The sequence below is a fragment of the Zootoca vivipara genome, chromosome 2 (assembly GCF_963506605.1).
Source record: "Zootoca vivipara chromosome 2, rZooViv1.1, whole genome shotgun sequence".
NCBI classification, from domain to species: Eukaryota; Metazoa; Chordata; class Lepidosauria; order Squamata; family Lacertidae; genus Zootoca; species Zootoca vivipara.
In genome coordinates this window covers 20,243,068-20,260,748 of record NC_083277.1, presented here as the reverse complement: position 1 = coordinate 20,260,748, position 17,681 = coordinate 20,243,068, and the positions used below count along the sequence as shown (strand labels likewise).

Genomic DNA, 17,681 nt, shown 5'->3' with positions numbered 1-17,681 from the left:
TTTTCCACCAGCGGCTTGCCCTCCCCTCCTCTGCTTCAGCCTCTGTGTCTGAGCTGCTCCCTGTCACAGGCTCCTGTTGCTCACTAAAGCCTGTTGCTTCTTTAGCATCCAACAATTCCTCTCTCCCCCTTACCTCTCCTCGGTGTTCCACCACCAGTTCCTGGGCTCTGAGCCTTCCTCCTCTGAGGCTTCAGCTTGGGGGTTCCCGGACTGCTACCTCCCACCACTCCTCATCATCAAGCCCATCCCTGACATCCCCACAGGTAATCCTACTGCTCCAGACGCCCTGCTTTTTTCACCTACCTCCCCCTCGGTAGAGGGCTCAATGTCCGAGTAGCGTGACTCACAGACAACATCGTCCACACGCCGCAATGGTCCCCGGGAGGCGGAGGGGAAGGAGGCAGCGCAGTCGTAGGCAAAGTAGCGGTACACCTGCCAGGTGCGGCCAAAATCTGCCGAACGCTCCACCAACATGGCTGCTGGCCGGAAGGTCTGCAAGGCATAGAGGAAAATGGGGATCCTTGCATGCGTCCAGAACTATCACCTAGTAAGTCGGGGTGGAATAGGATAGAGCTATGACGCAACCCGTTCATACGTGGTCATCACTTGATGCACCAGTTGCCATGTGATGAGCACACATGGCCCCCTAGACCAAGGTTGGGAACTCCTCCAATGCTATGGGTTGGACTAGATCTCCCATCATCTCTGACCAATGGCCTTGCTGGCTGGGGCTCATAGAACCATAGAAAGTTGAAAGGGACCCCGGAGTCATCTAGTCCGACCCCCTGCAATGCAATGCAGGGATCTCAGCTAAAGCATCGATGGCAGATGGCCATCCCTTCTCTGCTGAAAAAACTCCAAGGAATCCATCCATGGGATTGGGTGGGTTCCAATAGCATAGGGAAGGGTTCCCAACGACCTGGTGCAGATTTGGGGAGGGCGCAGGCAGGAGCGGGGACCCCATTGCACAAGCATTCATCCTCACGCCAACAGGACGCAGTGGTTGGCTACCGCCCTGTATCTTTTAAGCGAGGACAAACGAGAGCAATAATCACGGGCAAAACGAAGTCGCAGCTGCATGCGAAGTTGAAATTAAAAGAGCGAGCCGCCCTACAAATCACTTGTTACACAGCAAAGCGTTTATGAGCATGTTCTTGGAAATGCCGGTTTAATCATCCCCTCGTTTAATTTAAACACGGCTGATTCCCGCAGGGGGACAAAAAAGTTTCACAACAACGTCCTCTGATTTTCTCCCCCCGTTTGGGGGCATCAGGATATAATCGAACATAAAAATCCGCCCCCGTTCCTCCGCAGCTTCTCTTTCCATTGCGAACAGCAGGCATGTGGTGCTGGTGGGGGCTGGAATTCCAACTGGGACTGTGGCAAGGGGAAAAGGTTAAAGACCCTTCTTCCCACACCACAGCTGCAAACGGACCCAGCAAGTCATACGTTTCTTTTTAATTGCCCGTGCAAGGACAAACCGCATGACTAATGTCCTATCTGGCCTGAACCTAACAAGGGCAGCAGATGTTCTCTGATGTGAACATAAAAATATATAGAGTCAGAGCAGCGTTCCACCTAGCCCACTGATGCTCACTCTGACTACCACTAGCTCTTACAGGTCTCAGGCAGAGACCTTTCCCACCTCCTCCTACCTGATCCTTTCACCTGGGAATTGAACCTGAGACCTTCTGCCTACAAGCCCAGCAGCATAGTGGGGGGTTTGCTGCTCACCTGACCTCTGCCTGGCTAAGTTGTTGCAGCAGACCAGGAGGGATGTGTCGGCGGCAAGGTTGGTGTGGTGCAAACACAATCTAGCTAGCTCCTGCTAGGGCGTTTGCACCAAGGCAACCTTGCTGTGCTCGTCCCCGTCCCCCCCTCCATCCCCGTGTGCTGCGGAGACTCAGCCAGACAGAGATTGGGCGAGTGGTGTAGCCCCACGATGACATCTGCTTCCTTGCAAAGGATGTGCTCCACCGCTGAGCTATATGGCTCCTCCCCCCGTTAGGAAATGAACAGGATGGCAGAGAAGCACAGAAACAGGTGGTCACTCGTGCTCCCCGAGGATCTCGTGCTTTGCGGGGGATGGTGGCTAATGTTCAGGATGCTGACCCGTTATGATGGCTGCAATACCTGTGAGGAGACCCAGAGCTTACAGCGTTAGTAGCTCAGGAAAATGACGCCCTATCACTGGGGTGTGTTCATGTACGGATGTATGTGAACTGTTTTTTTACTTTCGTTTGGAGATTTGACATGTGTCGCTTTCTCCAGGCTTGAGTTATTGTCTCCCTGCTGTATAATAAAGCTTCTTAGATTAGAAGAAGCCGTCTCTGAGAGATTTACTGCCATGCAGCTGAAAGATACTCTGCTGAAGCCAGGAAGAAGCAGAGAGGCGAAGCAGAGCAGCGTATCGGAAGCCTGCTTGACGCCATTGCAATTCCCGGACCAAGACCAGGTGCCTACTCACAACAGGCCCTGGCACAGGCTGTGGGTTTAACCCAACAGGTTATGGCTTCTACGCAACATTACCTCCATGATCAGAGGCACTATTACGGTTGCTGAGGATCACGGGCAAGAGGGCGTTCTTGCTCTCACATCCCGCTTGTGGGCTTTTCGTCAGAATCTCTGCAAGAACGCAATTCTGGACTTGACGGTCGTTTGGTCCGAGCCAACAAGGTTCTTCTGATGTCCTTGAGGAAGTGTGGATCCCTCCACTGGAGAAGAAGCCCACCCCTTCCCAACTGGGATGTACCTTGAATGTCATGATGAGGTGAGTGAAGTGGAACTCGGCCTCCAGGTCCAAGCGGATGCTCACCTGCTCCACACCTGGAGAGACAGACACAGACCACTGTAAACAGCTGAGCTCTTTAACGGGAGTTAAATGACACTTGTAAGATAACAAGAGACTTAGGAGATGAACGTTAAGTGGAATGGAGGTTATAAAATGTGCAGCAAGAAATGTTAAATATGGAAACCATGTAAGGGTGGATGGAAGTCCAAGGTCCCAGGGAATCTTGTATCTGTCTTTTTTATAGTTAATTACATGTGATAGAGATTGTTAAAAATAATTGGAAAAACTAATAAAATTTTGTAAAATAAAATAAAATGGAGAGACAGACACATAAGGAGAGGGGTCGGGGCTAGAGGCCCCAGCAAAACTCCATTCCACGAGGAAGCAGCTTTCAAACTGTGCTCAGGAGTTTCTCAGATGCTTCTCAGGGGCTTGTTTCTCAGCCGACGGGGCACAAGTTTGCTCACCACTGCTGACCTCGCTATGTAGTATGTGGCAGGTGCATTTCTAAGGAGCAAGCTTGCCTCATGCAGGAAAACGGGGGAAACCCAAGAAGTCTAGCCAACACCCTGTTAGGCCTAGTGTAAGTATGTGGCAGCTTCAGGCCTCGCCAATCCAATAGCACTCAGCTCTGGGAACCTCCGTTTTAATTACCCACTTTTGAGAAGATTTTCCTGGGTTAAAGTCTTATACGCAGGAATATACAGTATATATTGCTGGTTTGGGGCTGCTGGTGGTTGCAGTCCAACAACGTCTGGAGAGAACCAGGTTGCTGAAGACTGTTCTAGATTAATGCAGAAAATCCTCGTGCAGGTGGTACCGGATTTTAGGAAGGGGGTCCATAGCGCCATGCTAATGACCCAGGACGGAAACGGTCCGGCTGCTAGATAGAGCCAAGGCTCCCACAACTGCCAGCAGCACCGAGTTTGCAAGTAGCAGGCCCCTCTGTTGCCTGCCGCCCCCGCCTGGCCCAGGTCCAGGAAAGAAGGGACTCTGCTGGGTATGATTCAGCATTTCCTCTGCGTAGGAGAGAAAGGAAAGAAACAGGGCTCTGGGGACACTCTCTCGGCCGTGCCATGTCCCAGACAAAGAGCACTCTCTGCAGGCTCACGTAACCGGGGCACAGCGAGTTCACCCAGCTGTGAGGCGACAAGGCTTGTCACAGGGCAACACACAACCCCTAGAGCAGGAAAGGACACACACACACACACACACTCACGTCCCTCCAAAGAAGGATTGCCTGGTGTAACATGGCATTTAATGTCCCTGGCATGACACACATGTACCATATAGGGTGGGGTGTGCAGACTTTGATGAGAAACGGTGCAAATGTAGAGCGGGGAGGAGGAAACATCCTCACAGCCCAAATTGTGGACTTCTGTTTCCAACATGGCGGAGTCCAGTGCGTGATGTCAAGGATCAATTTTTTCTCATTTCTGAAAAAACAACGTCGGACTCAAAGGTGCTCTTCTTCCGACAGAGGAAGACGCTTTCTGGTGGAGGAAGAGAACCTTTGGACCCAAGCCCAAGTTTTTAGCCCTCATGGCTCAGGTCGAAAAGGTTTATTAAAGTAGCTGAAAGAACCTGCTATACAAGTAAGCAAAAATATATATACACGTATGCAAGTAAACACACGCTTTGTAAAAATCGAATCATGTGGCAACCTCGCAGAGATGAAACCCCCACTCCTTACCATTCTCCGACTGCCACCAGGACTTCTTGCGTTTGAGTGCAAAGGCAGTGATCACGTTCTCAATGCGGTGGCTGTTAGGATTGGACAAGGCCTGATAGGGCCGGCGTGAGTCGCACACGAAGCACTTTTTCTCGTCCTGCAAAAGAGACATCCATATGTGGTGCTGTGCATGTGCCACATGATCACACTCTTCAGGCGAAAGAGGAGTTTGGCACAGAAAACAGCATCCAAAGAAACTCAACTTTCATCTCTCTCTCTCTCTCTCTCCTTTAGCCATTATGGTTGCAAGGAAAAGCTTTGAGCACATGTGAGCAGAGCCGGGTGAAATCTCAGAAGCTAGTGATACACGATGCCAACGATCTGTGTGTTTGTGTGCACATGCAAACTTCCATAGAATCAAAGAGCAGGAAGGGACCTCAAAAGCAATCTAGTCCAACAGCAGAAGGAGATCTGCTGTTTTAGCATACCTGATTCAAGAGCCGTCCACACTCTTAAGGAAGGAGAGTCCGGCAGTTCCCAAGTTAGTCTTGTTCCACTATCCAACAGCTCGCGCTGTCAGTAGCGTCTTCCTAATGTGCAGTTAAAACTCCCTTTCTTGTCATTTAAGTCCATTGGGTTGGACCTACCCTCTTAAGAAAGTTGGTTGTTATTTGTTTTAGTTATTTATTTACTTTTTTTAAAAAACAATCCAGCCTTTTCTCTGAGGAACTCAAGAGTGGCATGCATGGTTAGTTACCTCTGCCTCCTGAGTTAGGCTGAGAGAGGGTGTGACCAGCCCAAGGTTGAATTGGGGTCTTCCTATTCGCAGTTCTCCCAAGGCTAGCAAGAAACAGACCTGGCCTACGCTCCCTAAGCTAACCTGCTGCTTCCAGGTGGAGCAGAGGATGCTGTCCTGTTACCAGTGCTGAAGTAAGCATCAGTTGCCAGTTTGGTGGGCGCTCAGTTTTCTAGCATTCGCTTTTCCCTTATCGAGTCTCTCGGGCTCGGAGTTAGAGGTCCTCTGAGCACCAGGCAATTTGCTCACTCCGACCTTTGCTTTGCAATAAAGGTAAAGGGACCCCTGACTGTTAGGGGTCCAGTCGCGAACGACTCTGGGGTTGTGGCGCTCATCTCGCTTTTTTGGCCGATGGGAGCCGGCATACAGCTTCTGGGTCATGTGGCCAGCATGACAAAGCTGCTTCTTCTGGCGAACCAGAGCAGTGCACGGAAACCTCCCCGCCAGAGTGGTACCTATTTATCTACTTGCACTTTGACGTGCTTTTGAACTGCTAGGTTGGCAGGAGCAGGGACCGAGCTCACCCCGTCGCGGGGATTTGAACCGCCGACCTTCTGATCGGCAAGCCCTAGGCTCTGTGGTTTAGACCACAGCGCCACCCGCGTCCCTTTGCTCTGCAATACTCACCTGCAAATGGCTGACAATGCAGTAGGGCTGGGGACGGCGCAGGCCGCAGGTGGAGGTGGCGAAGAGGCGGTCGGCCCGTCCGACCAGCAGGTCTCCTGTGTTTGGGTAGCAGCTGCCTTGGGAACAGCCGTGGGGGGGCTCAGGCTCTTGGCACAGAGCTGCCCCCAGCACTGTGGAGACAGAGAAGGTAGAGAGAAGAACAGAGAGTACAGAACAAGGGAAACTGAGGCTGGGTCCACCAGGTTGGGCTCATCTTATGGGTGACGGGTGCAATTACACTTTTAAATGCTTAATTGCAATAGATATGAGGAGTCTTTGACTGGTTCCAGACTGCCAGGGGGGATCCCAGTGCATGCCAAAACTCCACCGTCCTGGTACAACAAACCCACCCCTTTAAACAAAATAAACAAACCTGACTTTTTGCAGTTTGGAAAGTGGAAGGGAACTGTCTCAGAAAGTGTGGGATGACTAAAGGCATGCAAACAGCCCATAAGCCAACAGGGACATACAGACTACAGGTCCTATGATCCCTGACCACTGATCATGATAGCTGGGGCTAATGGGAGTTGGAGTCCGGCAACATCTGCAGAGCACCACGTTGGCGATCTCTGGGCAAATGTCACTTGTGATATAAAGGTAAAGGTAAAGGACCCCTGACAGTTAAGTCCAGTCGCAGACAACTCTGGGGTTGCGGTGCTCATCTCACTTTAGAGGCCGAGGGAGCCGGCATTTGTCCGCAGACAGGTTTTCCGGGTCATGTGGCCAGCATGACAAAGCCACTTCTGGCGAAACCAGAGCAGCGCATGGAAACGCCATTTACCTTCCTGCCGGAGCGGTACCTAATTATCTGCTTGCACTTTGACGTGCTTTCAAACTGCTAGGTTGACAGGAGCTGGGACCAAGCAACGAGAGCTCGCCCCGTCGCGGGGATTCGAACCGCCAACCTTCTGATCGGCAAGCCCAAGAGGCCACAGCGCCACCCACGTCCCTTGTAAACAAATCAGAATGAATGCTCAATTAAAACCAGGCATAGTCCAACCATAGTGTAAAGTTTGTGCGAGCAAATCCAGATGAATACTGAATTTTAAAAAGTCCTCTGGAAGAGTTCCTTCAACTTGGCATGGTAGAGGCATGGTACTTATGCATTAACTGGAGTTCAAGTGCAAATCAGACCCACTAGCTAGACTGCTGTCAGTGGCTGGGTGGCGGAAGATTTAGCATCCACAGAAAGGCAAGACAAGGAAACTCCACAGTCCAGAGGATTATGATAGGACTTCCAAATATTAGAAAGATATAACTTCTGCATCTGAGGTCATAACAGAGAGAAAGATGGCGCCAATAAGGAGAGGACATATAATTATTGACAATCCCAGCTTTCGCCCATTTAAAAACAACAACCAAGGTTTGAGCTATCATGAGATATCTTTGAAAGCAAGCAGGCGGATTGGAATCAAAGGGCACAGTCCACTCACTGGCGAGCACTTTTAAAGTCCCACTAATTTCAGGGAGAGAGATTTACAGCCCAGTCTTATGCATGTTTACTCAGAAATAAGCCCACAGCACTGACACTGAAATCAGGAGCGTTCCCAAGTGCTTAATTTGGCTGGATAATGCCCAAATTGGGTGAAAGAGGAGAGTGCAAAATATGGTCTGAAGCTCAACATCAAAAAAAACACCAAGATCATGGCCACTGGTCCCATCACCTCCTGGCAAATAGAAGGGGAAGAAATGGAGGCAGTGAGAGATTTTACTTTCTTGGGCTCCATGATCACTGCAGATGGTGACAGCAGTCACGAAATTAAAAGACGCCTGCTTCCTGGGAGAAAAGCAATGCCAAACCTAGACAGCATCTTAAAAAGCAGAGACATCATCTTGCCTACAAAGGTCCGTATAGTTAAAGCTATGGTTTTCCCAGTAGTGATGTATGGAAGTGAGAGCTGGACCATAAAGAAGGCTGATCGCCGAAGAATTGATGCTTTTGAATTAGGGTGCTGGAGGAGACTCTTGAGAGTCCCATGGACTGCAAGAAGATAAAACCTATCCATTCTGAAGGAAATCAGCCCTGAGTGCTCACTGGAAGGACAGATCGTGAAGCTGAGGCTCCAATACTTTGGCCACCTCATGAGAAGAGAATACTCCCTGGAAAAGACTCTGATGTTGGGAAAGATTGAGGACACAAGGAGAAGGGGATGACAGAGGATGAGATGGTTGGACAGCGTTCTCGAAGGCACCAACATGAGTCTGACCAAACTGCGGGAGGCAGTGGAAGACAGGAGTGCCTGGCGTGCTCTGGTCCATGGGGTCACGAAGAGTCGGACACGACAGAACGACTAAACAACAACAACAATGCCCAAATTTAATGAAACAATGTCATCAAGGCACTCTGATTAAGAATTGGATCCCCCCCTCCAGATTCCTGAGGATACAGTTTATGCAAAACTATATCCGATTTACTCCATTTGAGGTGATTTTTTTTTTTTTACAATAAAGGTTTTCCTGTTAAGGGCAGTTTATGGGTGTTCCCATTTGATCTGCTGCCTTGACCGCCTTATTTTCTTTTTCTTGACAATATAAAGGCGGTGATTGGCAAATGCACCAAACTCTTGTGCATTCCAGGGCTCTTGCTCGTTTCACTTGGCCTCCAGCCAAGCCCCTTCATGCACACCCGTTCACAGACACCGCCGCTTACCCCGACCATCACTATTTACTTTTCCACCCCAAAACAAACCTTTACATTCAGAGAGGGGAAAGGGACAACTTGCACTCTTTAGCCCGCTGCAAAGCTTGAGCATTCGTTCAGATTTAACCAACCCTGTTATACTCTTGCCTCTCAGCGTCACTTGTTTTGAACAGAGAATCTAGGTTTCTTTGGCACCAAAATATTATTTTTGTTCTTTGGTTTATGAGTCAACACACCAAGGTTGCTTCCAGATGACCTGTTTACTGGGCAGTCATCTTGATCTGTTTGCAGGGAGATTAGAAAGAAATAATACTAAAATAATAATAATAATAAAAACCGCACTCTGGGCGGCTTCCAACAGAATATTAAAATACAATAATCTATTAAACATTAAAAGCTTCCCTGAACAGGGCTGCCTTCAGATGTCTTCTAAAAGTCTGGTAGTTGTTTTTCTCTTTGACATCTGATGGGAGGGCGTTCCACAGGACAGGCGCCACCACCAAGAAGGCCCTCTGCCTGGTTCCCTGCAACTTGGCTTCTTGCAATGAGGGAACTGTCAGAAGGCCCTCGGCGCTGGACCTCAGTGTCCGGGCAGAACGATGGGGGTTCAGACGCTCCTTCTACTTATTGAGCATTCGTTCTGATTTGTTCATGGGCAGGTCAGACAATGCCAAGCAAGTGTCGTCCCACACTTCCCCCAGCCACTTTCCTTATCACAAAAATCTGAGCCTTTGGGAAAGTTGGGTTTGTTTCACAAGAAGACCTCCCAGTCAAACATAATGGTGCAACCTGAAATTGCCGATATGTGATTGAATTCCACCCCAAAACAGCAGCAGTCTATAAACATCCTGAATTACAGTGGTGCCTTGGTTCTCAAATGACTTGGGATTCAAACAACTAAATACCCAAACACTGCAAACCCACAAGTCAATGTTCCGGTTTGTTAACTTTTTTTGGAAGCCGAACATGCTCCGTTTTCAGTGCTATGCTTCCAATTTGAGTGCCACCCTTCCGTTTTCAGTGTTACACTGAGGTCTGCCTGTTTTTGCTATTCATTTTGTGTTTTTGTTTCTGCGGCTCTTTTTGTTTTGTTTTTGTGACTGTGTGGAACCCAGTTCAACTACTGATGGATTGATTGTGTGAATGGAGTACATTGTTTATTGCTATCATTTTATGGATCAATGGTCTCGTTAGATACCATAGTAAAATTCATGTTAAATTGCTGTTCTAGGGGTTGTTTTTAAAAGTCTGGAACAGATCAATCCATTTTGCATTACTTTCGATGGGAAAGCGCGCCTTGGTTTTGGAACGCTTTGGTTTTGGAACGGACTTCTGGAATGGATTAAGTTTGAGAACCAAGGTACCACTGTATAGCGGCTTTTTTTTTTGCATTGCTGCCCCTCTTGATGTGAAATTCATTTAAGCAGACCGGTACCTGTATATTTTGCCCTATGGGGCAAATGGGCTCTACCAACTTCCATTATTCCTGTTGAAGCCACCCAGTCCAGATGGCTACTATTAAATCTTTTGAAAGCTATTCCTATTTGCAGAGTTCTCGCGCCACACTTAGGGCTCATCCACACTTAACATTTACTCCATGCTCTCTAGGCACATTTTACTGCTGAATCGGAGCAAATGGTTGCTGTTTGCTCCAATTCAGCAAGTAAAATGCAGGCTTTCCCAGGGCGAAAATTAGATACTACTCAGACACGGACCCAGAAACCTAGAAAGCCTGGCACACCTATGGAAGTGTGGCTGAGCCATTTGTTTAGCCCTGAATAAAAGGCTAGGTGGATATACCTGTATATGGGATTTGGGAGACAGGCGAATGCCGGTTCTTCAGTTACCAAAGTGCTTTTAATCATAGGAGGGGAGGGGAAGGCCACTGGGATCCGACCCTCCAGGGACTGTGCTAGAAGTACCACTTAATTGGTGATGCTGCAGATATGTGGACCAAATCGCTGCCTTGGATGGCAGACCACCGGAGCCCCATAGAACCATTCATAGGAAGGGGAAGAATCCATGAAACAAAATGGTAATTGTTATGTACTAAGCTCGGATCCTTGAACAATGGGCAGGTAGGATCCTAGAATGCAACAACTGATTGGCCTGCCGTAGCAGCCCAATCAGGCTCCAGGAGGGAAGCAGAACCAGCTAATCAGATGGGACCCATTGTGTAAATAATGTATATAAAGCCTGAAGTTTTTTTGGGGGGGGGGGAATTCAACTTCTGTTCTACAAGCTGCAATAAAGAGCATGAAATCACTACATTACATATTTCAGTAATCACCCACAGTTGTTAAAGTCTGGGTTCGGATCCTGCTCATAGCTGCCAAGTTCTCCCTTTTTTTAAGGGAAATTCCCTTATGCTGAATAGGCTTCCTCGCGAGAAAAGGGAAAACTTGGCAGCTATGATCCTGCTCTCTCTGTTGCTCCATTCCTCCTTGAGAAAACAGGAATAGCAGCAACCTATTTAGTCAGTTCACCATAAAGAAGAAGCATTTGGATTTGATATCCTGCTTTATCACTACCCGAAGGAGTCTCAAAGCGGCTAACATTCTCCTTTCCCTTCCTCTCCCCACAACAAACACTCTGTAAGGTGAGTGGGGCTGAGAGACTTCAGAGAAGTGTGACTAGCCCAAGGTCACCCAGCATGTGGAGGAGCAGGGAAGCGAACCCGATTCACCAGATTACGAGTCCACCGCTCTTAACCACTACACCACACTGGCAATGAAGGTTGCCCAACCCTATTCAGATTAAAGGGGCGCCCCCAGTACGATGGGTCTGTTTTGCCATTTTGATCCAGCCACACACCCAGGACTTGACAGTGCAACAATCCCAGCCCAGTGCAGATAGATAACTGCAGTGCTGGAGACGGAGGTTCCCTGGCATCTCCTTTCACATGCAGCCGGGCTTCCACCCTGCAGACATCCGCCACCAGACGCTTCCACCTGTTTCTGCTGCTCACCCTTCAAGGGTGGGGCTGGGGGGCCCATGAAAAATGCCTCTGGTCGCCTCCTCTGCCTTCAGCAACTGCATGGGGCCTGGGAGCGGAAGCCACAGCCCTGCCAAAAATAACCATGGCAGGGATTGGCTCTGTTGTCCGGCCAGCTTGGCCCCGCGCCAAGGAACGTGGGGGCTGGGGGCCGAAAGCCGTGAAACGATGGCTTTATAAGAACTCGCACTGCTAAAACGAGGGAGGCGGTGGCACAGCACCAAGCTGCGATCGTAGCTCGGATAAGTTTGGGTCCCTCTGGATGCCAAGCGGTCTTTACACACAAACCTGCCCCTCCACTTCACTGCAAACTGGCAAGGGAAACATGGGGCGGGTGGGGTGGGGTGGGGAGATGGTGGCCCTGCAGCTGAAGAAAACTTCAAGGACCATTCCTTCCTTTGCCAGCACATTCCCAACACTGCAGCACTTGGGAACTCCTTCTACAGCTGCTGAGGTGGGGCAAGTGTGGGTCCTTCCTGTTAGCGCCCCCCCCCCCACCGACATCCAAACCTTCTCACATTGCAAGGCTGCTCCCAGGCTCCATGCCAGCTCTCTGAGCCTCAAATCCCCTGGAGCCAGAGCTTCAAAGGGAGCCAGGGACAAAGACTCCAGCTGGTGGGGCTGGGTGTGCAGCTTCCCCCAGCCCAAGGTCGGGTGGGAATGGAGGGTGGGGGGTATGCAGACCAGGCACCCACCCTACTCTGGAGGCAGGAAAGGGGCATGGAGAGACAAAACGAAGCAGGTGGGGTGGGTGAAAAGCTGCCCCCGAAGATGCATGTTTGAAATTCCTTACCCCACATATAGACTATCGCACTGTTTTAAGTTGAACAAACTTTGCAAGCACGGTTTAGGGTCCCAACCCAACTCATTACGCGAGCCCTGAAAGGGCAGGAAGAAGCCATCGTTTATATATAGTCTTTAGCCATCCTACTTGCTAAAGTGATGAGGCGACTGCAGTGTGCCAAGCATCAAAGTAGCCCTGAGAATGAACATCTACAACAGGCACCCCCCAAACTGCGGCCCTCCAGATGTTTTGGCCTACAACTCCCATGATCCCTAGCTAACAGAACAGTGGTCGGGGATGATGGGAATTGCAGTCCAAAACATCTGGAGGGCCGAAGTTTGGGGATGCCTGATCTACAACTACCCCTTAACACAGGGGTCAGCAAACTTTTTCAGCAGGGTGGCCGGTCCACTGTCCCTCAGACCTTGTGGGGGGGGGGCGGACTATATTTTGAAAAAAATATATGAATGAATTCCTATGCCCCACAAATAACCCAGAGATGTATTTTAAATATAAGGACACACTCTACTCATGTAAAAACACCAGGCAGGCTCCACTATAACCCAGAGATGCATTTTAAATAAAAGGACACATTCTACTCATGTAAAAACATGCTGATTCCCGGACCGTCCGCGGGCCGGATTGAGAAGGCGATTGGGCTGCATTCGGCCCCCAGGCCTTAGTTTGGGGACCCCTGCCTTAACATCTCAGACCCAAAGGTGGGTTTCCCTCCCTGCTATTCTTTCAATGCACAGCTACTGCCAAGTGAAACAGGAGTTAGTGATGGTAAGAATGAATCGAGGGCTGCTTTCGACCTCCAGATATTTTTGACGTCGGCCCTATGACCCCCCCCCCGCCAGCACTGCCATCCAAAACATCCAGAGGGCACCAGGCTGGTGAAAGCTGTTCTGGGGGGGGGGGCAATAATAATTATCCCAAACCACTTAGCCCAGAATTAAATCACCAGCCTACTGCTGATAAACCCCAGTTCAAGAACCAAGGGGAACGGAGACGCAGCGACTTCTCAGAGGCTGAAACACTTCGCCAAAGCCAAATATAGAGATGCCTCTCTTCCATGCACACACACACAGACATTATTCACTCTCACACACACAAACACCTATTTTTACTCTCCTTCTAATTTTGTCTTTGCTTACTGCCACGAACCCATATGGTTGGTTTCAGCCAAAGCCTAGGCTCTTTCCTCTACAAATGTTTAACTTGTTACATCAGCTCTCAGAGTACCACTCAGGAACACTTGACGCGGATTAGCGACTCCTCGGTGTCGTTCAAATGAATGCTTGTGGTTGCACACCCAGAATTGGGATGGGTTCTTTCCCATTACATATCTGTTGGCAAGATCAAACCTATTCATTCTTAAGGAAATCAGCCCTGAGTGCTCACTGGAAGGACAGATCGTGAAGCTGAGGCTCCAATACTTTGGCCACCTCATGAGAAGAGAAGAATCCTTGGAAAAGACCTTGATGTTGGGAAAGATGGAGGGCACTAGGAGAAGGGGACGACAGAGGACGAGATGGTTGGACAGTGTTCTCGAAGCTACGAACATGAGTTTGACCAAACTGCAGGAGGCAGTGGAAGACAGGAGTGCCTGGCGTGCTCTGGTCCATGGGGTCACGAAGAGTCGGACACGACTAAACGACTAAACAACAACAACAACATCTGTCGGCAAAGTGGAGGTTTCAACCTGCATAAGCGATTGTCGAGTGTGCAAATGGAAGGCACTGACTTCCGATTCCTTAACACAAGAGTATGTCAGTGTGATCTTGTGAACGAGGGAAAAACAGGTGTCCACTGGCAGCAGACGGACCATCCAGGCATCACCCACATCCTTATAGCCTCCGTATGAGACACATCTAAGGTGCAATCCTACGCAGCTGCTGCTCACAGGGGGTTCCTCCGCAACCTCTGAAAGTTTATTCCATGCAGACGTGCATAGGATTGGGCCGCTTGTCTGAGAGAAGGGGAGGTAGGGCTGGTAAGTGGCAAATCAACAGGTGCCGCTTTCTCCACCATAGCATCTTGTTGCTGGGGGGACACGGCACCCGCTGAGCATCTGCAGCAATTGCTGGCAACCCTCAAGCAGTGAGGCATTCCAGAATGGGGCAGATAGGACCCCAACATCAGCGCACACACACACCCACTTTAGCCAATATAATCTAGACCACCGTATGCCCCAAGTAGAAAGTAGGAGTTTAGAATATACACCCTGCAAAGATGCTATTTATACCATCTTGAAGCCTGTCCTTTGGGGAGTCTCATAGAGGTGCCCCCAACCCTCAAACAGGGCATTCACCCCTCCAGAGCCACATCAGGCCAAGCAGAAGCCTGGCAGTGCCCCACCAGGATGAGCAGCCACACTGAGGACAACCATCAAGGTGTTTGTGTGAGAAGAAAAGGAGATTTCTCTGGTTTGGGCTGTTAAGAAGCCCTCACCCCCACCCCCACCCTGAGGGAAGGGCAAGGGTGGCACGGAGGCAGTGGTCTTGAGATGCAATATTTAAGAAGCCCACAAGCCCTCCTCGATTTTAAAAATAGTTTTAAAAGTCACTATCCTAGTAGACACACACACAAAACAATTTCAAAAGTGAAGTTCTCCCTGCTTTCAGCACGAGGCTCCCTATTCTCTGCCTCCCTCCCTCCTTCCTGGCCATCCTGCCAGGATTTTGACAGGCAGGTGCTGCGCCGACCCCGATCCTTGGCGGAGACTCACCTGCGAGCAGCAAACCCCACAGCCTCATCGCAGCTCGGTGGATGGCGCGCACCGGGAGGCTCTACTTCTGCTGACCTGGAGGCAAAGCCAAAGGGATGGCGAAGAGGACCCTGGCGGCGTGGGCGGCCTGTGGGTCGCTCCGGATGGGGAGGACCCCTTTCCAAACGCAGGCCGTTCCCGCCTCCGCCTCCTCCCCGCTGGATGCCTCTGCGCCTTTCCTAACCCGAGCCCCGGCGCCTCCGTCCCAAGAAAACCCTCCTCGCCCCCGTCCCCCACCCCTTAGGAAAATAAAGAAAGAAGAAGAAGAAGTCGCCTCGCGCCGTTCCTCGGCTTGATCCAAAAGCTAAACTTAGTTGGAAAAAGTTAGCAGCGAAAAGGCCAGAGGGAAAGCGCGGGGCGGATTCCGCCGGGATCTGGTGCTGCTGCGTAAAGCCAGCAGCCAGACCCACACGCACGTTCAGAAGAGGTGAACTTTTCTCTCTTTTGAAAATAAAAATAAATGAGGTGACCGATGTTTATTTGGGAGGTGTGTGTGTGTGCGCATTTTTAGCTGAGGTTCAGTGCCAGGTCTTGCAGCAAATTAAACAAAACTAAAGCCTTAACATGCATGGATTTATTTGTTTAGGAGGATCCTGTCCTCGCTATACTGTATAGCAAACCTCACTTTGCTTGGAAAACCCTCTCAAATGTGGCAAATCTTACGGGTATTTGGCTTTATTATATTTATTATCTTGCACAACATAATTATATATGTATGTATTATAAAGCCAAATATCCGTAGATTAGTCCCATTTCAGTGTATTTTTCAACTGGCAGCTTACGGTATATTTCAGTAGATCTGCTGAGCTTTGAGAAGGGATCCAGCCAAACTGTTTTATTATCCGCATAACAAGGCTGTGCTGAGAGGCAGACACCATACACCATATACACTATATATCTAAAGCCCGTCCCTGCATGGAATCCTGGGAACTGTAGTTTGTTAAGGGCGTTGGGAATTGTAGCTCTATGTGGGGTGAACTCTTAGGATTTGTGTGTGTGTGCACTCATTGTATGGTGTATACACAGTCATAGTGGCATTCCTCATTTACATAACTGTGTATACAGTTGTTGCCTCAGCCCAGAGATATTCAGAATGGGCTATTTCATAGCCTTATTTTATTCACACAAAATGAACCTTTAAAAAAGTGACACACAAAAATAGCCTGTCTTCTTTAAGGCTAGGCACATGGCACAGAGTTGGGCTATTTGTAGCTGAATCCTAAAGGCTCTGCTATGTCACATTTATTCTTTGGGTTTTTCTTTTTGAAGGTTTATACTCCACCTTCCAATCAAAATATTCAGTTGTCACCAGTTGCCACTGCCCAACCCCAAGCAGCTGCTACCTGAGGAGGCATCCAATTCACTCTTTCTAATGTTAGGGCCCATTAGTGGAGTGGGGAGGCATTTGGCCCGGGTCTCAAGCTCAAAAGAGGCCCCAGATTTAGACACTGGGTAAAAATTTTTTGGCATTTGATAAGTTTCACAGCATGATTTTTATACACATCGGATCAGAATGTGACACAAACCCTCGGCTCGTAGTTGTATATTTAAGCAAAGAGATGTGAGCTGGTGAAATACTTTTTTAAAACGACAGCTATAGCTTTTTTCATATTAAAAAGTTACAATTTTCATAAAGCAGGTAAAGAATGATCACCATTCAGCTATGAGACAAGAGTGCCATAATTAAGGTCAAATGTGACATTGCCTGAAAGCTAGATTCCCCCACAATAATTAGTACATTTCCACAGGAAAAGACTAGGAAAGCATTTGTAAAATAAAAAAAATAGTCATATTATGTCCACTATTTTTTGGTGTTTTTCTTTCTATTTTTGTCATCATCAACATCATCATCATCATCATCATCATATTATTATTATTATTATTATTATTAGCTTGATATCTTTTTAATCTCTGAGGGAACCTGTTCACACAAACATGCACAACAGAGCAGGCCTTGGGTTTTCTGTGACTGATTAATGGAGTCTGGCTCTCTTTTGGTTCTGTAGTTTCAGGCCAACTAGTCTTCGGAACAGAGTGTTATTTTCTTGCAGGGAGGGAGAAGTAATTGCAATGACCGTAGGAGTCATTTCTTAAAACAGTCATGAGGAAAAAATTTGCCTGCTCTCAGGAGATAGCAAGAGACATGATGATAGCCTCAACATCAGGCAACAAGCATCATCTGGTTTTCAAGAGCTGGAAAATATGGCATTCCCGTTTGTTTTGAGATGTTGGTCTTTGCGTGAGTCTGACTTGCCATTGTTTTGAGACGTAACTTAAAAGTGAGGCTCTCTTTAGGAACGATCACTAAAAAGTGATAGTGCAGTTGCACTGAGATAGGTTCTTGTGAAATATTTCCACTGTAAACAATATGGTTTGTATGGGACCCAGGTGGCGCTGTGGGTTAAACCACAGAGTCTAGGGCTTGCTGATCAGAAGGTCGGCGGTTCGAATCCCTGCAACGGGGTGAGCTCCCGTTGCTTGGTCCCAGCTCCTGCCCACCTAGCAGTTCAAAAGCACATCAAAGTGCAAGTAGATAAATAGGGACCGCTCCAGCGGGAAGGTAAAT

General features: G+C 48.9%; 1 protein-coding gene across 2 annotated transcripts in view; it reads right to left on the bottom strand.

Moving 5' to 3' along the window:
- LOC118080881 (laminin subunit beta-2) overlaps nucleotides 1–15,360 on the bottom strand; it is a 60,297-nt gene extending 44,937 nt beyond the window's left edge. For both annotated transcript variants that reach the window (XM_060271261.1, XM_035106866.2), the window contains exons 1-5: nucleotides 15,077–15,360; nucleotides 5,887–6,056; nucleotides 4,485–4,620; nucleotides 2,753–2,826; nucleotides 304–492 (exon numbers count right to left, since the gene is read on the bottom strand). In XM_060271261.1, coding sequence (XP_060127244.1) covers nucleotides 304–492; nucleotides 2,753–2,826; nucleotides 4,485–4,620; nucleotides 5,887–6,056; nucleotides 15,077–15,104 — 597 coding nt within the window. In that variant the 5' untranslated portion in view covers nucleotides 15,105–15,360. The remainder of the gene's footprint in view (nucleotides 1–303; nucleotides 493–2,752; nucleotides 2,827–4,484; nucleotides 4,621–5,886; nucleotides 6,057–15,076) is intronic.
- Nucleotides 15,361–17,681: the final 2,321 nt, after the last annotated feature.